Genomic DNA, 24,733 nt, shown 5'->3' with positions numbered 1-24,733 from the left:
ACTTGGAAATGAAAATGCTAAATCAATTGATAGAAGGTATCTATGGACATACAGTTCCAGAATAGTAATGTAATCTTTATGAACAATTTACTATTAAGGGCTTGTTGATTGATTCTTTTATCTTTTTAAAGTTCTGCTTTTGGTTTTGGCCAAAGCAATACCCAACATGCACTTCAAACTTACACCATTGAGTTGACATATCATCCAATGTACATTTTAACTATTAAAATAAACACAATTTGCTTGTCTTTCGGGAAATAAACTATTTTCTGGGAATAAACAAAGAAATTCAGCAGGAAAATCATAGTAATGGCAGAAAGGGAGCCCGCAGAACAGTAAACAAGAAAAGTAGTATGGCGAGTTCAAGCTCCTTTGCCAGGGATGTTCAAACACGTTCATTCACTCTGCCGAACTGGCTACTTAGGAAATCAACAACCAACATTGAAAAGGGTATCATTAGATACGATGCACCTTACCATGCTAACATACTGTCAGACAGAAACGTGTTGGAAGTGGCAAGTGTGCACATATAACTTGTCATTTTCTTATTTTCACACTTTTAACCTACCTAACATTAGATCTTTTTTTTTTTTTTTTTTTTTTTTTTTTTGGTGGTTAGAAGTAATGTGTCAGATAAGCTGAAAAATAGTTAACATAGTATAAAACTTTTCAAAGAAGGTAAAAGAACCGAGACCAACAGGAGCAGAAAATGACATAAAAGACTTCAGGAGCAAAGGAATCTAAGCTGTTTTCCCTTTTGTGGGGAGAGAGGCAGATATGACACTCAGCTATAATGGGAGCCTAACTGGGAAGTTGGAAGTGGTCTCATTTGAAGCCCTTACCTATTGAAACCACAATTTTCCCCACTTGCAAACAAGCATATAAACACATAAACACATATTCATTCCAAAAGAATTCTAAACTTTAAAGATAAAAACTTTTGAAGTACCATAAATTATAATTGTGTCATTTATTCCTGAAGCTTTTTCCACTAAAAACCTTCTAATTTACATTATTTAATATGCTCCCTTCTCAACAAGTAGGATTACTATATAATTAAAAATATTAATTTGGAGAACCGTGTCATCTAAAAATAACTTTGGTTGTTATGATTCAGACAATCTGATGTATCAAAAAATATATAGATATAGATATATAATGGAAATAATAAGACAAGCTTTGATTTTTATTATTCATGGCTAATTAAATTCACGGTAGTTTTTAGAATTTTAATATCAGGTGTTTGCTTGTAAACATTTCTTTATGTGCAAACTCAATTTTTAAAATTTAAAGGAAAATACTTTTCATGAATAATCCTCAAATAAAAATAAAAAAGGAATAAATGAAGCCAAACTAATTTTTAAACTGTTTTTAAATGTTTTAATATTTAATTATTTAAATACTTCAGTGTTTAAGTCAAAATAGTTTCAAAGAACATTGATAACTTGGCTTTGAATATTCGAGGTCCTCAGATCTTTTAATCTTCTATTATTTTTTCTTCTCTTTCAATTGTAACTTTTCTTCAATCATTTTTCCACATTTTGTAAATGTCCACCTTAATAAAATAGTACATATACTAAATAAACATAGTTCTGTATTTAATTTTTTAAAGTGAGTTGAAGGTTCTCTATTTCATTTCCTATAAACTATAATTACTTCTGTTCACACAAATGTATTTGAAAAAATATATTTTTTAAAATGTTGCTATATCATTTAAGTTTTACTCTTAGTGGATCTAAGGCTTTAAAGTAGGTTTCCCATTGGTAAACTTATATTTAATTAGCAAACATTAATGCGGCTATGTCTCTGCTCCAAGTCTCAATGTAGGTTCTAGGTTAAAAACAAACAGCAAACCAGGAAAATTATATTTATTAAAGCATATAAACCTAACACTGACCTTTATTTATTTATTTATTTTTAAATAGAGTGGTTTACTTCTCTATGTGTAGGTTACGCTTATCTACACTACAGAAAGATCTGCGTAACTACTAAAAGTCGGGCTCTGGAACTCATAGAACATATTACAAATACATATTCAGTAACATAAAAGGTGCTTATTTATCATTATACATCATTATTCCAAACAATGATAAGGATTATTGACCTTACATAGCTTACAGGTAATTAAGAAACAATTTAGTAAACAATGGCCAAAAAAAGAAGGTACTAGATGATTAGACTAGATAAGTACAGAGAGCTAGGAAAATATATACCAACTCCACATAATGTAGTCGGAGTGGAGAATGGTCGAGGAAGTATATTCCTCTAAATGACATTTAATCAGCCCCTGAAAAATAAAAAGTTAAAAAGGTGAGTAATAAAGGAAAAAAAATTAAGTTTGTTAAACTGTGTCAAACAAGAAAACTAGAGGCCTGAGAAAGCATGACACATTTAAAGGAACTGAACCGTTCAGTGCGTCTGCATCATTACGTACATGAAAGTGGGGGAGGAATGAAGAGGAGCCAAGACAGGAAGGGTCTGGTAGGAGCCGAAGAAAGGTTTAAGCAGTGAAACGCCACTGATATGAGGATTAGAGAGTCACTATGTCACAATGCAGAGAATGGACTTTGGCAGACAAAGCTAGAAGCAAACGAAAAGATTATTGCAGTAATCTAGGGTAATAGGGTGGGTATGAAGATATGAGGGTGAATTTCAGAAATATTTATGTAGTAAAATTGAAAGAATTAAATTAGTGTTTGAAAATTGAGGGTGAAAAAAGTGGAAGAAGTCATGGTTGACTCCAAGGACTCTGGCTTAGACTGGTGTGGGAATGTTCCTGTCATTAAGTTAGTGGAGACTGAGGGCCGTGAGATGTTCAAATAAAGATGCCCAATAGGTAATCCACTGTAATAAGATCTAGGCTAGAAATGAGGGCTTGGGAGTTATCAATAAATTGATGGCAATTAAAATTATGGAGTGGATGAGTTCAGACAAGAATTGTGTGTGATAGAGGATCCACACTAACTCAGGAACAGAAGAGGAAAGAGACACGACAGAAAAGACTGAGGAACAATGGATGGAGAAGTAGATAGATATTCAAGAGGGTCTTGTGTAATAGATCCTGAGGTTAACGAATATTTCTAGATGAAAGCACAGGTCAACAATGAGCAAACTTGATAGTTAAAGTGAAAGTTAAGAGGTTCTCATTATATTTAACTAGAAGCAAGTCATTGGTGACATGGTGAGAGCACTTTGGTGAAACAGTAGGAAAAGCAGAAGCCAAATTTTTGAAATGTAAGGTAGGAAGAGGAGAAAAGGACACATCATCATTTTTAGGAAGTCTGACTTATAAGAGGTGGTAAAACACATGGGCAGAAACTAGAAACCACATGTGGCTGAGGGAAAGTTTTCTTGTAGTTGCTGATAGAAAACAAGAGATTAGAGAGGAGGTAATCAACAAAAGGATTTTCTTGAAAAAATTAAAAGAGATGTGATTTTGACTATAGACTTGTAGATTTTATTTAGACAGAAAGAGGAATACTGCTTTATTGGAAACAGGAGAAGAGGAAAAAGTAGTAAGATGCAGACAAATATGTAGACTCAATGGTAGAAAGTTCAGGAATATATCATCTAATGTCTTCTCTTTAAAAAAAAGAAATGAGCAAAAAAAATAAACTCCTCTGTTAATGGTGACTAAGAGGTGCAGGGAGAGAATCATTGAGGAGATAAAAGAATAATTTCTGTCTGAAATAGCCACTATCATGAATGGGAGATGACTATGGAAATACAGTTTGAGTGACCAGGTAGAACCAAGTACTCAGTTGAGGCTGATTGTTTGTATTTATAGTGTCACAAATTGACACCAGTATCATCAATATCACCAAAAATTTTTTGTAGAAACAAAGTGTTTTTACAAAAATGCATAAATAAAGAATATCTGTGAACATTTTTTAATGGGAAACATACCTGTGATCAATTTAGAGGTCATCGTCTGAAGAAATCACATTTTGACAAATATGGTAATTATGAGTTTGACATGTTTCAGAAAAAACACCCTTCTTTGTTATCACAGCACAGGCATTGTCTTCATCCTTGCTCTTGACTTCACATCTGTAGAGGAAAAGGCATGATGTCCTCACTCTGCTGAAAGCACAATTGTGCATATTTTGTGTGTTTTCTCTCTTCTTAGAAAGAATGTACTATTCTCCAAGCTGGAGGTCTAAGGCATTGTAATATTCAGACAAGAAATGCACAGTAAACAAAGACTCATTCAATGAAGAAATTGCTCCAAATAGCTTTTTAACTCAAAATGGTCATTTGTAAATAGAAATACTATGTGGAATAAAAATGTGAATAGGAAAGACTGGTTTCCAAACGCCATTTGATTATTGAATTCTAATATCTTATTCCTTAGAATTTTAAATTATTAGAATCCTTCTAATAAAAATGAGGATTATTCTATAACCTTTGAGAAACACTTCATAAGAATTTAAATGTAGACAATTGTATATTGACTACAATTTCTATTTATACCTCTAGTGTTATAGGTAAACTAAAAGAAAATGCAAATATGAAAATAAATTAGCTTAGAAGCCTTCATTTCTCTAAGGAAAATTTTCTACACACACACATTAACAAATATCAAAGTCTGCAATCTATAAGAACCAGTTGTCTCTCTAGAATTTTCGAAAGCTCCCAGTAGGGATTGGCTGCTGAGCTTTTATATTTCCCAATGGTATTCAAAAGTCAGACACTCACAACTGTGGATTTAATGGGGTGCCATCCAGCCAGGTCCATGTCTTTTGTGGATATGTAATGTTCAATCCAATCCAAAAGTAGATTCCATCTTGTATACTATTTTGTATGAAAGCCTGTGAAAAGGGATACAGAGGAAATTAAGTGAGAACACCTACTAAAATAGCCTCTTCTATTTTTTTCCATCTTTAAAAGGTTTTTATATTTATCTCCCTAATCAGGAAAATCTTAAGAAAGTTAAAGATGTTTTCTACCTGTGTAGGCAAGGAAATCAATGTAGAAAGAAATTCAAAATATGTGACTTTATGTGAAAGCATGCACTGCTTAGTGGAATTCATGAGAATGGTGGGTGATATAAACAGCAACTGATGAAAGGGTGCAAAGAGAATGTGAAGCAAAAACGAGGAATGAACAAGTCTGTTAAAAGGAGCAAGAACTATACATGGATTGCTCTGTCTACCAATGGGCAGGCTTGTAGAAAACTGAGGCTTACGATGAACTTCTCATAAATGAAACCAAAGAGCCTTCTATTTCCTACCCAACACATTAGGATATTGCCAAATATTTGTACTGCTTTTGATGAGTACCTCAAAGAGATCCTACCTTTCTCTCCAAGAAGGATGGCATGGATATCCTAGCTTTGTGATTTACTGAGGGAGTGAAATAGACAAGTTTATAAAAACTGTCAAGTTCTGCAGATTCTTATGAAAATGAGGAAAATACCGTGGCCTATGTCATAGGTTACTGTGAGCACTAAGTTATAAAACATTTGTAACTTGTCTACCACAGTTCCTGCCACATGAATGGAATCCAATAAATGGCTATAACTATTAGTCTGTAATTCCTGGATTCTAAAATGTACCTATTTCTCCCAGTTTTCATTTTTTTATTTTTTCTCTTCCATAGTATATTTTTTTCACTCATAGTAAATTAGCTCTTACCAGTTCAGCCTTGTCTTGGATCATTAAGAGTTGTGATTTCATTCTTAAACAGAATTGTTGGCTATCAGTCCATGAATTAAAAGTTTTAAAAAAATTATAGCATTTCCCTTTCTCCTGCACCCAGTCATTAGGGCATAAGTTTAGTCTAGGGCTTCCTGAAATGAAAACATAAGAAGAAGTAGGAATGAAAACAAGGTGTGAATATCAAAAAAACAGTTTTTGCACTAATTTTATAAACTGTTTTCTTAAAGTTAACTATTTGTTCCACTTTTAAGAAATAAACTCCCTCTCTACTGATTAATAGTCTTTAGAAGAGATACATGCAAGAAATAGTTATTATTTATTGAGTTATTACTACATCAAGTAATTATCTGAATTTTTATGTACATGAATACATAAAATGTTTATTTTCTATAGGAAACTTACAAAATCCATGAAATGATTAACTCCATGTTCCTCATTTTGTAAATAAAGATACCACGGTTAAAGTTAAGTAAAGTTAAATATAAATTGGGAAACTAAAGGTTGAGTGACTTACTCAAAGTTATGTAACTAATAATTGGTGGACATAGGGGAATTTAAAGTAAAACAGAGAGCTTGAATGGCATTAGAAGAAAACTACTGTGGAAAAAGAAAGTCATTTTCAGAGTCCTTTTTAACTGCAGAAGAATGTATTTCATAACACACTGTATTAGCGAATTTGTAAAACAAATTGTTCAACAAGACCCCACTATCTATATGCCTCAATGGCCACCAGACTTATCTCTGTAAAAAGGGAAAATGTGGAATAGGTATTAAAATAAATCTATACTCAGAAATGAGTACAAACAGGTTTCAACTGAACTAATGATTGTTTTATATTTTAAGCTGAATAACCTATATATATAAAAGCCCTGAGACCATTAGAGCAGAAGACCAGAATGACGGGTCAACCAGTCTCTATGATGCACACTGACCACCAGGGGGCAGATACTTAAAGCAGGAGCTGCCCCCTGATAGACAGTGTGCTCCCACAGAGGGAGGGCTGCTCAGCCAGAACCTGAGCTACAGGGCACCCAGCCTGGTTCCGGCTCCTCCCTGGCCGTCTGCGGCTTGGCGCACTGCTATATCCCTGGGGGATGTCCAGCTGCCAGTTTATTCCGGACCCTCCTCACCCCCACACCCCCACCTCCCGGATTGGGCCTAAACCTGCAGTCCGACATCCCAAGGGGTCCCAGATTGCAAGGGTCTCAAGAACTTGGGTGCTATGGGCGCTCCTGTAGAGCAAGCGGTTACCGTGGACAGGTTCCATGTAAGCCCAATGTCAGCCTGTTTTTTTCTTAACTATGCAAACATATGACCCGCTCAGCGCTGGCAGAAGCAGCCAGGACATGGAGGGCGGGTGTCCGGGAGAAGGGGCATGGGAGGGGGTTTGGGGCGCATGGCTACCTGGGGGTTAGGGATAGGATTGGAATCTCTTTCTCTGTAAGCAAGGGAGAAAAGACAGGAGCCACTGTTTTGGTGGCTGCACATGCCTCCCCCTTGAGCCCTGCAGCGCAGCGGGCTTGCACGCTGTTTGCAAACATGACATTCAGTGCACACGTGCGGAGAAGGCGTGCGGGCGCTGTCTCGGGAGTCTCGTCAGTGGGTCTCTTCCTGGGGGAGCGGGGTTTCTTTGGTGCGAATTGCATGAGATCTGAATGTAGAGGTGGAAGGCAGCGCCCCAGGACTGAGCTCCCAGAGGGAGACTGCACCCCGCTTGCCTTCGGGCAAAGGCACTGGAACCATTCTTGGCGTTGGGCACGTGTTCGCTAACCTGCGTGGCCCACGGAGCTGTGCCAGCGCGCGGGCACAGTGAGCGGAGGAGGGGAAGGAGGGGGGACCCGCGGGGCCGCTCGCCTTGGGGGTGTGAGTGTTGGCCGCAGCTGGGAGGTGGCCGGGGAGCAGTGCCTTGGGATTGAGGGACTTAGGGCTCCAAAGTGCTGCGAGTGAGCCCTGGGGTCCAGGAGGTTGGGATGCTGCAGAGGTCAAGGAGTACATACAAGCAGCCCCTCCGCAGCAGCACCCCCTCCCAAGGGGTGGGCGACGTGGGCGGGAGGGTGGAGCGAGGGTCTGGGAAGCCCCTTGGGCCCCCCGCGGGGCGCAGCTGGGCAGGTGCAAGTGGGAAGATGGGTTGGCTCTCACTGAGCCCAGTTGCGCCGTTTACCTGTCCGTGGCTTCCTGAAGGCAAGCAAACCCTCTTTCTGGGGAGGCTTTTCTTCCCCCCTCCCCCCCCCCCCTTGCTCCCCAGCAGCCGCCCAACCTCTCCCGCACCCAGTCGGATGGATGTGGCACCCCGCAGGGCGCAACAGCCCCAGCCTCTGCCCGCTGGCGGGGTGGGTGGACGCAGGGGCCTCGGAGCTGGACCACCCGGCCCCCAGCGCGCTCTCCGCCTGCAGGCGTCCAGCTGCAGACCTCCGACCCCATTCCCCGGGTCAGTGGTGGGGTGAACAGCGACCTGGGAGGGCGAGGAAATGAAACTTGGGGCGAGTACCACGGGTGCAGTCCCGTGACCTTCCCCTCCCAGGATAGTGCTGCGCTCCCTACCCTCCCACAGCCAAGAGATAAATGTGGATTCGCAAAGAGGCAGACCCCCGAGGTTTAGCGGGGGGGTGGGGGGGTGGGGGGGTGACGAGAGGAGTTACACACTTCTGACACCCCCACCCTTTGCTTTAAGGCTGCATTCTCCTTCCCTAATTCATGTTGCTTGAAGTACAGGATGATTTGTGTTTAGACGTGCGATAAACGTGGGGAAAGCAAAGTTTTGTGCTTTAGAGTAAAAGAGTCTGGAGCCTTTGGGGGGTGTCTCTCTCTTTCTCACACACACACACACACTCCTTCCTCCCCTCTTCCTTGGCCTGGCGAATCTTCACGCAGAAAGTTAGCCCTAGCTCCTCAGAACCACCCTCACTGGAGTGGCCTCTGTTTTGTTTTGTTTTGTTTTGTTTCTCTCACAGGGTGTTGTTGTTTTTTTTCTTCTAACCTCTACACCCGCAGTCGGACAGTCCCCGAGGGGTCCCGGATTGCGAGTGACTAAGTCATAGCTTATAAACTGCTACATTCCACACACAGTTAAACAAGGAAGGTGGCTTCTGCAATGTTCGAAAAAGAGATCTGTGGCTGCTCAATCCTAACTCATCAGAAGAACCTCCAAACTGTCCACTTCCCGTTTCTTCTACATGGGGGTGAACATGCATTCCTATATATTGGGAACAGTCTCTTAGATTTAAAAACTAAAACCTGGCAAGGCTACTCTAACATGAAAAAACAGGATGATGCAGCAATGGCGTGCATGGACTCCGGCTTGCATATTTTGTGGCCCTAATTCTGACACTTATAACTGTGTAACCGATTATTAACTTCTCTCTGCTTCAGTTTTTCCACCCATAAGATGGGGAAAAGGGTACTACTGCCTCAGAAGGATCATGTTATGTACTGCTTTTTATAATCCGGGGCAACAAAAAAAAAAAAATGTAGCTGCCCATACAACAGCAAGATGCCTTTCACCTGTATGAAAAGTATGGTCACTGGTGCATGCAGCATCCTGGATTGCGAGAGGGTTGTCCCAGGGTTCCCAGATTGCGAGAGGGCGCAGGCCAGGCTGAGAGACCCCCTCCCCTGTATGAATTTCGTGCACCGGGCCTCTAGCAGGTACATACGTATTGATTGTATTCTATTTAAATTTTTATATCTTAAATATTGCATATTATTTTTTATAAAAACTTACCTGATATTCTTATATTAAATGAGATAAACATGAAAATATAAGATACTGTATAGAAAAGTTAGTAATTACCATTAAAGACTATGGGAGCTCTTTGGGAGACAGTATGAGAAATTATATTATTTCAGGAAAACATCAATACTAAGTTCATGTTTTGAATCAGCAAATCATCTTGATTCTTTACAACCCTTTTCCCAAGGCATTTTATTTTATAAGTAACTAGAGGACTGGTGCTGGGCACCAATTTCAGCATGTCATAATTACAAGAGTTTCAGCAAAAGGTTGGTGAAGCTTGGGCGGCTCAACAAGGGTGAGCCACATATGTAGTTTACCTGTTGGAAATAGCTAAAGGGCACTTCCCCCAAGCCTGAATAGGATTGGCTGCTGCCAGACAGCTCAGGGCATTTTATTGCCTCCTGTTGGCCAAACACCTGAACAGCTATAGGCTGTTCTCCAAACTGACAATGCTTCTGTATATCCTTTGATACCCTACCCTTTGAAGTGTATTATCTCTACCTTGCCTTACGAAAAATTGTGTTAATAAAAGCAGGGTCCTGAGTCACTCGAGGAAGGTAGTCTTCACTTCCTTTAGCTGAAGATCCTCTGACCCCCAATGCCTTTCAAAACTATCTTTCGTCTCCGGACTCTTTAATCATCTACTCATCAGCTCCTTTCTCCAGAATGCTGAACCCTTTGTAAGGCTGGGAAAAGAACCCCAGCAGCCCTGTGCACGAAATTCATGCACAAGGGAGGGGGTGTCCCTCAACCCAGCCTGCACCTTCTCCAATCTGGGACCCCTCGAAGGATGTCCAACTGCCAGTTTACAAGGATTGGGCCTAAACCAGCAGTCGGACATCCCTCTTGCAATCTGGGACTGCTGGCTCCTAACCACTCATCTGCCTGCCTGCCTGCCTGCCTGATTGCCCCTAACCATTCTGCCTGCTGGCCTGCTAGCCCCCAACTTCCCCCCGTGCCAGTGTGCTCACCCCCAACTGCCTCCCCTGCTGGCCTGCTCACCCCCAACTGCCCCCCCTGCTGGCCTGTTTACCCCCACCTTCCCTCCCCACTGGCCTGCTTGCCCCCAACTGACCCCCCCACCGGCCTGATCACCCCCAACGGCCCCCCCTCCAACCGCCTGATCACCCACAACTGCCGTCCCATCCTGGCCTGACCACCCACAACTGCCCTCCCCTCTTGGCCTCTAACCACCTCTACCTTGGCCCCGCCATCATGGCTTTGTCCAGAAGAACATCTGGAAGGTCTCCTGGAAGGTCTCCCAGTCTAATTAGTATATTACCTTTTATTAGTATAGATAGAGGCCTGGTGCACGGGTGGGGGCCAGCTGGTTTGCCCTGAAAGGTGTCCCAGATCAGGGTTGGGGTTCCCTTGGGACATGGGGTGGCCTGGACGAAGGGCCTGTGGTGGTTTTCAGGCCGGCCATGCCCCCATGGGGTGAGGGTCCCAATTGGGGTGCCTAGACAACCTGGGTGAGAGGCTGAGGGCCGTTTTCAGGCTGGCCACACCCCCTTCAGGGTGGGGTTCCCCCTGGGGTGCCTGGTCAGCCTGGGTGAGGGGCTGATGGCTGTTTTCAGGCTGGCCAAGCCTCCCAGCAGGGACCCTCACCCCATGGGGGTGTGGCCAGCCTGGGTAAGGGACTTTTTTTCTTTTTCTTTTTTTTTTTCAGTGCCTCCTTGAGCAGAGGCCAGGGCCAGCTGGAAGCAGCTATATGGGATTTATTTATCTTCTATAATTGAAACTTTGTAGCCTTGAGCGGAGGCCAGGGCTGGTCAGGGCGGGCGGGAAGCTTGGCTTCCTCCATTGCCAGGGGCACCCCAAGCCTCCTGCTCACTCCAGCTCTGTGGCTGCCACCATCTTTGTTGGGTTAATTTGCATACTCACTCCTAATTGGTTGGTGGGTGTAGCAGAGTGATGGTTAATTTGCCTGTTTCTCTTTTATTAGTGTAGATAACAACAAAGTGGTCATTGAAATAGTGTATTAATAAACTAGGCTTTAACTGCATTGGCCAGGAAAAATATCCAAGACACTGAAGACCAAAGCTGGAGAAAAATTTTAGTTTTGCTGAAATTCAGTATCATAAATTATTGACAGAAATAAATAATCTTAAGGTCTCACTCTTATTCAGACATTTACCATGATATGTCCTTTGTGATGGTAGCATTTAGCCTCTACAGTAAATCATCAATTATTCACTTCATTCTTTTTTTTTTTTTTTTTACTTGCCTGGAAGTCATATACCACAGCAATAGAGAAGTCCAGGCTGCTGCCAGTACTGTGCAAGGAAAAGAAATTAAACTATTGAAAATTAACTACTGGGGATTGAGCCTGCACCCCGGGCATGTGCCCTGAACAGGAATTAAACCAGTGAGTGACCTCTTGGTTCATGGGTTCGACGCCCAACCACTGAGCCATAGCAGCCTGGCGTCAATAAATAATTCTTGAGTGCCACAGTGCTGGGGACCCTCCCCCCCCCCTACATCAAGAGAAGGCCTCCAAATGGTCCTGAAAAGCCTAGAAGAGTACATGTATGGGGAAGAATATCAGAATTCCCACAATAAGGAAGCACTTTGTTGACCTATTAAAGAGATGTGATGTGAAGACTAAAAAAAACAAAAAACAAAAAAGTCTTAAGGGTAACCATAAACATGGGTAACCATAAACATGCACATTAGTTATATTTTATATTGTTTTTAAAATATGTTTTTACTTATTTTAGAAAGAGAAGAAAGGAATGGGATAGAGAGACATAAACATTGAAGAGAGAGAGACATCATCAATTGGCTGCCTCCTGCACACTCCCTACTAGGGATGGAGCCTGTATATTGTATCCTATCACTCTTATAGCCATTGACAGTTAATGAGAATACATTTGTTAATTACCCAAACTTAACATAAGGACTGGAAATATTTTTAGTATAATTTTTTGTATTTAGACTGTGCAAACATTTATAGTTTGGGGTAGATATTTTACTTAAAAGTTATTTGTAACTTATGAGAAAATGTTAACTTTTATCCTCACCTTGAAATAGAGACAGAGAGAGAGAGAAAGAGAGAGAGAGAGAGAGAGAGAGAGAGAGAGAGAGAGAGATCAATCTGCTGTCTCCCATATGTGCCCCAACCAAGAATTGAATCAGCAACCTAGTTATGTGCCCTGACCTAAATTGAATCTGCAACCTTTTGGTGTATAGGACAATGCTCCAACCAACTTGAGCCACCTGGACAGGTGAGAAAATGTTAACTTTTATTTTACAATAAGCACATTTAATAAGAAAAAATAAGCACTCTAATGTTTTTTAAAAAGGGGGCAATGATGATTAATAGGCAATTTACAGAATAAAAATTACAAATATCCAACATTTGCTTTTACATTTAATTTCCCTATTATATAAGAACTGCAAATAAAGTCAACCATGATTTCATCATGATTTTATCATATTATATTAGAATGTATAATCTGAACTGTGTGTGTGTGTGTGTGTTAGAAGAGTTCAGCAGGTAAGAAGATGAAATGGAGAAATAAATATTCAAAAAAGATGTACTTTCTGATAGCAGCACAATTTACAATAGCTAAGATTTAAAAACATCCTAAGTGCCCACTAGCAGAAGAGTGGGTTAAAAGACTATGGTACATCTATACAATGGAATATTACACTGCTATAAAAAAGAAAGAACTCTTACCATTTGCAACAGCAGGTGTGGACCTGGAGAGCATTATGCTAAGTGAAATAAGCCAGTCAGAGAAAGATAAATATCACATGATCTCACTCATATGTGGAATCTAATGACCAACATAAACTGATGAACAAAAATAGACCCAGAGACATAGAAACATCAGACTGTCCAACCTCAGAGGGAAGGCCGGGGAGGGTGGAGGAGGAGGAAAGATCAACCAATAAACTCATATGGGTATAGGCATACCCCAAGGACACAGACAATGGGTGGTGAAAGCTTGGGGGGGGGGGTGGAGAGGGGAGAGGGCAATGGTAGAAAAAAGGAACATATGTAATACTTTCAACAATGAAGATTTATTTTTAAAAGAGAGAGATGGACTTGATCAGCATGAATAATGATTCAAAGTTGAGAGAGTATGCTGCCTCATTACTTTATAGAGGTTTGTTTTGCTAGTACAAAGGAAAGCTCTGTGCTATGAGAAAGTAGACTGCTATTGTAGGAGGTCAGGACTCAGAGGACATTGTAGAATATGGTAATGTGCTTTGACTTTATTCTAAGGACTACAGAAAGTGATTATAGGGTTTTAACAACAGGAATGTTGTTAAATGCAGGAGCTGCTCCCTGGTGGTCAGTGCACTCTCTCCAGGTGAGCACCCTCAGCCAGAAGCCTCTCCCACCTCCACAGCAGCACTAAGGACGTCCGACTGCCGGCGTAGGCCCGCTCTTGGCGGGAAGCTGGCCTAAGCTGTCAGTTGGATATCCCCCAAGGGCTCCCATATGCTAGAAGGCACAGGCCGGGCTGAGGGACCCGCTACCCCCTCCCCACCCCACCCCTGAGTGCATAAATCTCATAAGTATATAAAGTCAAATAAATAAATTAAAATTTTGGAAAATGGGAAGAGATAGCCAGTTTGTTACCAAGGGGATTACATACTTGAAGTAGGGGCAAGTTGGCTATTGGAGACAGTGGTATTTGAGAAGAGTTTTAGCAACAGTAAGGTAAGCAAGTCAGCAGTAAGCATACTCTAAGCAGTAAACCTGAGCAGATTTACAGGAAGCAGAATGGAAGGGAAAGATTGAAGTAAAAAATCATCTTCAAAATATTGAATGGGAGATCAACCAAAGGACTTGTATGCATGCATATAAGCCTAACCAATGGACATGAACACCAGGGGGGTGAGGGCATGAGTGGGGAGGGGGGTGTTGGGGGGCTAATGGAGGGATGAGGACACATATGTAATACCTTAATCAATAAAGAAATTTTAAAAAATATTGAATGGTATCTGAATACACCAGACAAAAATATTTTATTTTGTTATAAGAATTATTTTAAATTAAAAGACACTTGAGATTCAGCAGATGTTCCTCTGAGTTACTCTGACCTGACTAAAAGCAGAACATTCTGGGAAATGAGGGTGCCATAAATTTCATCTTTGGGGTGATTTATTCTCAGGAAAAAGACTGACAGGGAACCCACAGTAAGTCCACTCTCTGGGGAGTTTTATAGTCATGAAGAAGAGGGAAAGACTAGTTTCACCATCACTAACAGACACTGTCACAGACTTTCTGCAGTTTGTACTTCTAAAAAAAACACTTGCCTTTCCTAGAGAAAGAAGCTTTGCCCATACAAGTCATTTCTTCCCCTCCTTTTTCTCTCCTAAATTAGGTATATAAGCCTTTAACTTCAAGCATTTTGAGCTAGCTACTTCTTTTGTTAGTTCCAGTATGCACATAAACAAACATTTTTCTCATGTTAATTGTTCTTTTGTCAGTTTAATTCACAGTCCCCGAGTTTTAACTTTAGAGGGTAGAGGGAAATTTTTTCTCCCCTACAATATAATGAAATAAAATCACTTACTTGTGAAATTTGTATTACTTGGTTGTTTCCTGGGAAAAGTATTTATACAATTGCATTCTCTGGTTCCATTTTCACTAACAAACATCTCCATGTTGTGGTTATCACTGAAGGAACGTAAGTTTGGGTGGCATACTAAGAAATAAGAAAAAGAATGACACTAATAAGATTTCTATAATTATAAGACTGTGGCTTTTAATTATCCATTAAAATGAAACTACAAGTGATTGCATAAACTTCTGGTTGAAAGAAAGTTTGTTTATAGTATTTCAACCCTCTAATTTAACAAAGGATTGATCATTTAGAGATAGATTTCCACTTGTAAAAAAGTAAGTAGAAACAAAAAACTAAAACAAATTTTCTAAATAAAATTAAAATATATTTAAATTTGCATCTGTTTACTTTGATAGGTTAGAATTTTTTGTGATCTTGAACTAATTATGAAGTCTCTCTGTTTCTCAGTACTTTCATATATAAAAGGGGGAATGCTTAACAAACAGACTTGTTGTAAGACTAAAAGAAAATTTATATAAAATGTGTATCCCAACCCCTAACATGCATAAAGTCACAACAAATAGAAAAAATAACAGATATAATTATCCATAGCTCTTATTCAGAACTCATCTTAGAAAAATATCTTTTTTTTTAATTGAATTTAGTAGGGTGACATTGGTTAATAAAATTATGTAAGTTTCATGGGGGTACAATTCTATAACACATTATCTGTATACTAGAGGCCCGATGCATGAAATTTCTGCACAGGTGGGATCCCTAGGTCTGGCCGGCAATCAGGGGCCATCAGGTTCCTTGTCTCCCTGTCTCTCCACTACTCCTTCTGCCGCCACCCACATCCACCGCCACCCACCCCCAGTTACCCGTCCCAGCCCAGGGTCTGGCCCTGATCAGGCAATCGGGGCCTACCAGCTGGGGGGAAGAACCAGGAGGTTGGCTGGCAAGCCCCACTGGTGATCAGGGCCCGCAGGCTGGGGGCAACTCCTGTGTTGAGCATCTGCCCCCCTGGTGGCCAGTGCTCATCATAGCAACCGGTCGTTCCAGTTGTTCCGTCATTCCATCATAACGGTCGCTTAGGCTTTTATATACGTAGATAGATTGTATTGTGTGTTCACCACCCAAGTCAAGTTTCCTTCCATCACCATTTATCCCCCCTTTACCCTCTCCTACCTCCTCACACCCTTTTCCCTCTGATAATCACTGTACTGTTGTCTGTCTTTGAGGGTTTTGTTTTTTTTGCTTTTATTTTTTGCTTAATGCATTCACCTTTATCACTAGCCTCCCCACTCCTTCCCTTCTGACAGCTGTCAGTTTGTTCTCTGTATTTATGAGTGTTTCTATTTTGTTAGTTTATTTTGCTCATTAGATTCTACAGATAAGTGAATTCATGTGGTATTTGTCCTTCCCTGACTGGCTTATTTCACTTAGCATAATACTATCCAGGTCCATCCTTGCTGTCCCAAACGGTAAGATTTCCTTTTTTTTTTTACAGCTTAGTAGTAGTCCACTATGTAAATGTACCACCACATTTTAATCCACGTATCTACTGATGGGCACTTGGGTTGCTTCCCTTAGCTATTATAAATAACTAGTAGCCCTGTGCACAAATCCGTGTGCCAGTAGCTCTCTGCAGGGCCTGGCCGCTCAGCGCCCGCGGCCCAGAGGCTCTCTGCGGCCCAGAGGCCCATCCGTTTTATCTATTATGCAGTCTGGGTTCTGGCATTTGCATGCTCGGTGTAGCAGGAATGAGAAGAAAATACCCCATTCATTTGTGAAGTGCCCAGAGTGGCTGTGCCTGCATGAGCCGTGTCTTTCGGATTTCCCCAAGTGGAGTTCTGTGCGTCTCCTTGGGCCTCCAGCACTGCTAGCTTGCACATCTCTTTCTCTCCAGTTAAAATGAGTAAGTCACAGGGATGACATGCTCCTGTCAGCACTCACTCAGGTAAATTGAGTGAGTGCTGACAGAAGCCCATCCGCGGCTGGGCGAGGAATGCTTACCTCATTGCTGCAGCGACGAAGCAAGCATTCCACCAGGCTGCTCACACTGCCCACTCTCAGCGGCCGCCCCCCCCAGGACTGGGGGACTCTGGTGGGGCTGAGAGGACTGAGCGCTGCCATCTTGTGGCTATGGACACCGCCATCTTTGTGACGGAGTGATGGTTAATTTTCATATTACCCTTTTATTAGATAGGAGGATGCTGCAATGAACATAAGGGTGCATTTATTCTTTCAAATACGTTTTTCAGGTTTCTTCAGATATATTCCCAGAAGTGGGATCACTGGGTCATAAGGCAGTTCCATTTTTAACTTTTTTAGATAACTCCATTCTGCTTTCCACAGTGGTTGCACCAATCTGCACTCCCACCAACAGTGCATGAGGGTTTCCTTTTCTCAACATCCTCACCCACACCTGTTTGTTGATTTATTGATGATAGTCATTATGACAGGTATGAGGTGATGTTTCATTGTGGCTTTAATTTGCATTTCTCTGATGATTAGTGATGTTGAGCATCTTCTCAAATGTCGTATCTCCTCTTGAGAGAAGTGTTTATTTAGGTTCTTTGCTAATTTTTTAACTTTTTAAAATTTTTCCATCACAATTTACCCCCTCTGTGCCCTCTTCCACTTCCACACCCCCTCCATCTCCCCAGCCTCCCTGCACAATCACCCCACTGTTGTCCATGTCCATGATTTCTCTTTCATTTTTTTTTCTTTTTTGCTCAATCTCCCTATACCTCCACATCCCCATCCTCACTAGAGCTTTCTGCCTGGAGAACATTATTATGGTAAGTGAAATAAGCCAGTTATGAAAAGACAAGTACCATATGGTTTTACTAATATGCAGAATTTAATGAGCAAACTGAACTACCAAGCAAAATAGAGACAGACTCATAAAAAGAGAGCAGACAGGCAGCTTTGCTCATTTTTTAATGGATTATTTGTTTTGTTTGGGTATTGAGTTGTATAAGTTCTTTGTACATTTTGGATATTAACCCTTTATGAGATGTATCATTGGTGAATATGTTTTCCTATTCAGTAGGTTAACTTTTCACTTTGTTGATGATTTCTTTTGCTGTGCAAAAACATTTTAATTTGATGTAGTCCCATTTGTTTATTTTTTCTTTCATTTCCCTTGCCCAAGGAGATATATTAGAAAAAAAAATATTGCTATGAGAAATGTCTGAGATTTTACTGCCTATGTTTTCTTCTAGGATTTTTATGTTTTTGAGTCTAACATTTAAGTCTTTAATCCATTTTGAATTTATTATATATGGTATAAGGAGGTAGTACAAGGAGGTGGTCTATACTATAAAATGTTTCATGTGTACTTGAAAAGAACGTACATTCTGCTGGTTTGGCATAAAATATTCTGAAGATATCAATTAAATACACCTGATATAGCATGTCATTTAAAGCTGCTGTTTCCTTGTTGTTTTATTGTTGTTGTTTTTTCCTGTCTGGAAGATCTATCCATTGATTTCATTGGGATGTTCAAGTCCCCTACTATGACTGCATTACTGTCAATCTCTCTCTTTATGTCGATCAAGATTTTCATTTACATTTGCATTAGATATCTTTTCCATCCCTTTACTTTTAGTATGTGTGCATCCTTCATTCTGAGGTGTTTCTTGTAGATGGCATGTGTAGGTCTTATTTCTTATTCATTCCACTAACCTAAGCACTATGATTGGAACACTTAAGCTGTTTACATTTAAAGTGATTATTGAAAGGTATAGATTTATTGCCATTTCAGTCTTCTTCTTCTTCTTTTTCCTCCTCCTCCTTTTTCTCCTCCTCCTCCTTCTTCTCCTTCACCTCCTCTTCTTCTTCTTCTTCAAGTAGACCCTTTAATATTACTTATAATGCTTGTTCAATGGCAACAAACTTCTTAAGCTTTTCTTGTCTTGGGAGCTCTTTATTTCTCCTTCAAGTTTAAATGATAGTCTTGCTGGGTAAAGTAGTCTTGGTTATAGGTCCTCAATTTTCAGATTTTGAATATTTTATGTCAATACCTTCTGGCCTGAATTGTTTCTGCTGAGTAATCAGCTGACAGTCTTATGTCAGCTCTCTTACAGGTAACTAACTGTCATTCTTCTGCTGCTTTTGTCTTTAGCCTTTGCCATTTTAATTATGATGTGTCTTGGTGTGGGCCTCTTTGGATTCATCTTGTTTGAAATTCTGCACTTCCTGAACTTGTGTGTCATTTTCCTTGATCAGGTTAGGGAAGTTTTCAGTCATTATTTTTTCAAATAGGTTCTCAATTCCTTGCTCACTCTCTTCTTCTTCTGGTACCCCTATGATGCAGATGTTCATTTAGCTCATGTTGTCACAAATGTTCCTTAAGCTATTGTCATTTTTTCTTAATTATTTTTTTTTACTGCTTTGATTGGGTGTTTTTTTCTACTTTGTCTTCTAAATCGCTGATTCAGTTCTCTGCTTAATCCAACCTACTGTTTATTCCTTCTGATGTATTTCTCATTTCAGATATTGTAGTCTTCATTTCTGATCAGTTCTTTTTATAGTTTCTATGCTCTTTTTCATGTTGTTGTAGTTCTCAAAGTTCCTTTTAGTTGTCACTAAGCTCGTTAAGCATCCTTTTAATCATTCTTTTGAACTCTATATCTGATCATTTGCTTGCTTCCATTTCACTAAGCTCCTTTTCTGGAGATTTCTCCTGCCCTTTCATGTGTGGCATGTTTCTTTGTCTTCCTATTTCAGCTGCCTCTTTGTGTTTGTTTCTATGTGTTAGGTAGGTATGCAATGACTTCCAGTCTTGGTAGGATGACTTTACGTGGTAGGTGTCCTGTGGGGCCTTGTGGTACAGTCTCCTTGATCACCTGCACTGAGTGCTCTCAGACTGACCCTTGTAGGAACAGATATTAAACTTCACTTGGTCTTAAATTTTCAAACAGCTGATATAGTCTGTCAAAACTTTAAAAATTAAATCACTTGTAGAGTCAAAAAAATTATTTTACACTTGCTTGTAGCCAAAAGGTAAAAAAAAATCAAAAAAAAAATTTTAAAGGGGCCAAAATCATCTTTCATAGAACTAAGTAATTTTACCAAAATATAAAAATTCAGCCTAGCTGGTGTAGATTAGTGGTTGAACATTGACCCAGGAACCAGGAGATCACTGGTTCAATTCCCAGTCAAGGCACATGCCTGGGTTTTGGTCTTAATTCCCCATCAGGGTATGCAGGCTACAGCTGATCAGTGATGTTTCTCTCTGATCAATGTTCCTATCTCTCTATTTCTTGCCCTTCCTCTTGCTCTAAAACTAGATAAAAATATATTTTTTTTGAAAAAGAAAAAAAAAAACTTCAGTTCATAGATTTATGACTGTTCAAGCCCACAATATTTACCAATTAAGTAAAGTTAGGAGCATAATAGATTTTATAAATTAATTTTATGGCCTCCTATATATAGGAAAAAAACTAATAATTATTAATAAAATAATCAACTGTTGCATTTATTACCACCATAATTAAAATAATGATGAAATAAATCACCAGGCAAATGTGAAAAATTATTCTGAAAAAGTTAGAGAAATAAAGGTAAATACCAAAGAAAACGTGTTGATCTCTATAGTTGAATATATAGCTTTCAATTTACTTACCCCAAATAATTAGTCCTATCACTGTAGCAATGAGAATAAGCAGTGCAATGCTGATCAGTCTCAGAGCAGTCTGATGCCACTTTGGACATTCAGGATAACCTGTAATGATTAATTTTTCTTTCTGAGATATTCTGACATTTAAAATGAACTTGAAAATGTTTCTTAGAAATGAAAATTCTGACGGTATACATTGTCTGAAGGTTGGGGAAGAAATCTACAATCTTTATTTAAATTTCCTTGACATGAACACATATTTAATTATCTTTAATGAATAAGATTTATTGATTTTAAATAAAAGGTCAATATACTTTATTTAAAAAATATTCTTCTTATGTTAACACTTCTGTACCACTTGTACAACAACCAAATGGGTGGATATTAGCTGATCAATTGGTTAGTCAAACCATTTCTACTAAAATTTTTCATTTATCTTCATTTATATCTTGATTGGATTACACAGATAATATTCAGTGGGGTTAAGGCACCAAAAGATGAAATATAAGTAGTACCAAAATAATTGAATAATAGTAAAAATGAATGTCTAATGGAGAAACATAAGAAAAATTGAATATTGTAGCCACCTTCCCAAATGTTGTTTGAAATAAAGTTGTATATTTATATCAATTCATAAAACAAAAATAGGATGATAATCTTTATAATTATATATTTTGCTTCAATAAAATAAGCATTAAACACCTTCACAATCTTCAACACAGGTCAAGTCAAATCTGATCTACTACATTCCATTTAATAGTATTTATAAACATATAACTATATGCCAGGAACTGTGCTAGATATAAGCATTACAGAGATAGAAAACTACGCACTTTAGTGCAGATATGTCTATGTAAACATACTATTTCAAAATAAGGTAACAAATTTTCTGAATAGACTCTAGATCAAATTCTTAAAAGTTCTCATGAAAAACCTAGGATTAAAAGACCCATAAAGCATCCTAGCTCTATAATCTGTGGTCTAATGGAGAGTTATGGATTCCTACCTTTGCATATCCACTTGTGTTGGCAATGATAGGGATGTTTCCTTGGCTTCTGAATCGTTGATCGCTCTGTGTTTTGCTCCTGTCCAAACATCCTATAAATAGAATAATCCATCTTTGAATTCGATGGAAAGAGAGACATCACCTAATCAAAAGCAGAGTTCCTGCGTAAGAACTGTGGCACTGAACAAACCCTAAACCTACATGTAAAATTACAAAGGATGTGGTTCAAGGGTACGGAAAACTTTTTTATTTTTTTAACTTTCCCTCAGCTTTGATTACTCATTTTACATTTAAACACTTGACCAAAGATAAGACATTCATCCAATTATTTGATTACAAGGCTCCTTAACTGGGATGGGGTGGGGGGGGCGCGGTGTGGCGGGCGGGAATCCATTATAAATACTTAGTTTGACATGCATTTCTAGAAACAAAGCTAGGATGAAATCTACTAGATAACAGGTTGTGAGTCTCCAGGACAATGTGACATGACTAAAAAATACTCCAGATAACCTTGATCTGCATGTGTTCTTTCCATGCCCGTAAAATAAAGAGCTTTGCCTGAGCACCAGTTTTCCATACAACTGACAAGTAAATCTTGTAACACTAGACAGAAATCAGTTTACAGCTTACAAATGTCACAGCAAACTGGCCTCTTTCAACAGGCAGAGAGCAACTCCTCATTCAAAATGAATCTGACAGCCAGTGACATCCACAACTTCATTAGTATTCATCAACCCCCAGGATGCTGGCAAGATTGTCAGGTTTTAGCCAGGTAATTTTCCAGCAAATATTCTCCCATATGTTTTGGGATTTTCCTTTGCATCTTCTTGTAACAGCTTCATTACACTGAGCGCCATTGTTCCAAGAACACATGACCAACTCCCAAGTCCAGACGCAAAAAAGCAGAAACTTCTTTCTTTAAATAACTTTTACTTTAGGGTAATTTTAGATTTATAAATAAGTTGTGAAGTTATTTATACATATAAATATCAGAGTTTCCATATAGCCACACCCAACTTCCCCTAGTGTTTGGTACATTTGTCAAAAATTGACATTGATACATTATTATTAACAAAAGTCTATTTACTTTGTATTCGCTCTTTACCTAATCATTTTTTCTTAGTTTTTACCTAATGCCTTTTTTTCTATTCAAAGTTCCCATTTAAGATATCACAAATCATTTAGTTCTCAGGTCTCCTTAGGAAACTCTTGGCTGTGACAGTTTTTCGCTCCTTGTATTTGATTTTTTTAAAAATATTTGAGGAATGTTGGTCAGATATTTTGTGGACTGTTCCCAAATTGTAGTAGTTTAATGGTTTTCTCATCATTATCATTAGGTTATCGCTTTTCAATGAAAGAAGACAGAGATAAATCGCCATTCTTATGTACTATCACCATGGCTTATCACGGATGATATGATGTTAACTTCAATCACTTGACTATGGTAGCATTTTTTAGGTTTATTTACTGTAAAGTTACTCTTATCCTTATTTCCATACTGTACTCTTCAGAAGGAAGTCAAGATTTATAGTTCACACTCAAGTCAAGAGTTATGTTCCACTTCTTTGAGGACAAAGTATCTACATAATTATCTAGAATTCTTCAGGTGACATTTGTCTAGTCTCCCATTTATTTATTTAAATTTTTTTTTCACTAAAAACTCATTCATATTTGTTTTATCTTTTGAGTTATAATTCAATATGATTTTGTTCATTTAATTTCTCACATTGTTCCAACTTTGGCCATTGGAAATGCTTTTAGTTGGCTCCATGAATTCATATTATTGTCTACAACTCTAATACAAGAGTGGGAAAAAATAGGTTTATGGTTGTGAGTACCTATGATTTATCTTTTAGGTAATGATGGCTGGTGATTTAACTTGCTTTTTTTTTTTCTTATAAGAACAACTGTGAACATACTTTTGCCTACCCCTATACATTACAACATGGATCATGCTAGTCTCCTCCCTTGCGTTTCTATAACCTCCCACTCCAAGAGTGAGAAACATGTCTACTGCCATCACTATTCATTCACTTACTTGTTCAATTCCAGTATACATATTTAGTGGTTTCAGAATTGCTATTCCACACCTTGTGAAAAATTACTTTACCAACTACAGCACTTATGTACACGTCCCTTTGTCACTAGTCTTAAAAGTTAAGACTACTCGTTTTTAAGGTTGCTTAGATCATCACACTTCATTCCCACACCCTTCAGGGAGGCCATTTCATACATTTACAATATATTTCAGATTCTTCTGGAAGTTTTCATTTTCCACACTGGGGGTCCACAGCTCCCAACGTTATTTTTATTTGCATACATTAAGGTTCAGTCTTTCTGCCATGAAGTTCTATAGGTTTTGACTAAAGCATAATGTCACGAATCCACCATTAGAGTATCAGACAGAATAGGTTCACTGCCCTAAAAATGTTCCCTTTGCTTCACTTTCAACCCTACTCTCAAATTCTGACAATGTTTACCTCCCCTACAGTTTTTTTTTTTTCTTATCTAGATGTCACGTAAATGAAATTATACAGAATATAATTTTTTCAGACTGGCTTTTTTGGGGTAAATCTTAAAATCAGGTAGTGAGTCCTCCAACTTTGTTTTTTTCAGCATGTGGTAGCTGTAGAGCCTTTGACTTTCTATATTTTTAGAACCAGTTTATCAGTACCTACAAAGTAGTCTGAAGATATTTGTTTGGGATTACAGTCTACAGATGAAGTTGGAAAGAAATAGCATCTTACAATAGTGAATCTTCTTATCTAAAACATGGAGTATCTCTCCATTGATCTAAAAATTTTTAATTTTATTTTTATCAATATTTTATAATTTTCCAAATATAGATTCTGTATGTATTTTGTTAGATTTATACCTATTTTGATTTTCTTTGGTGCTGTTATAAATGATATTTTAAATGTTAAATTCTAATTGTTCATTGCTGGTACTACATACAAAGGTAAATAATTTTTGTATATTAATTTTGTATCTATAAATTTTCTGTACACACTTTTTATTTCCAAGATTTATTTATTTTCATACTTTCGGGTTGTTTAACTAGACATTCATGACATCTCTTGAAAATATTAATAAAATTTATCAAGCTCTAGTCAGGCTAAGAAAAAAGAGAGAAAAGAGAAATTACCAATATCAGATATAAAATAGTTCATTGGCATTAAA

At 38.9% G+C, this 24,733-nt stretch overlaps 1 protein-coding gene across 1 annotated transcript; it reads right to left on the bottom strand.

The window, feature by feature from the left end:
• Positions 1 to 3,917: 3,917 nt before the first annotated feature.
• LOC307102056 (killer cell lectin-like receptor subfamily F member 2) lies at positions 3,918 to 21,692 on the bottom strand (the record flags this gene model as incomplete). Its single annotated transcript, XM_079775513.1, has 6 exons — positions 3,918 to 4,050; positions 4,699 to 4,811; positions 5,637 to 5,791; positions 14,928 to 15,059; positions 20,554 to 20,652; positions 21,554 to 21,692. 6 exons carry the CDS (start codon positions 21,690 to 21,692, stop codon positions 3,918 to 3,920), a joined length of 771 nt encoding a protein of 256 aa, XP_079631639.1.
• Positions 21,693 to 24,733: the final 3,041 nt, after the last annotated feature.

Source organism: Cnephaeus nilssonii (assembly GCF_951640355.1).
Source record: "Cnephaeus nilssonii genome assembly, chromosome: 6".
Classification (NCBI taxonomy): Eukaryota; Metazoa; Chordata; class Mammalia; order Chiroptera; family Vespertilionidae; genus Cnephaeus; species Cnephaeus nilssonii.
The sequence above is the reverse complement of the archived record's forward strand: the minus strand, read 5'-3'. Positions and strand labels throughout refer to the sequence as shown.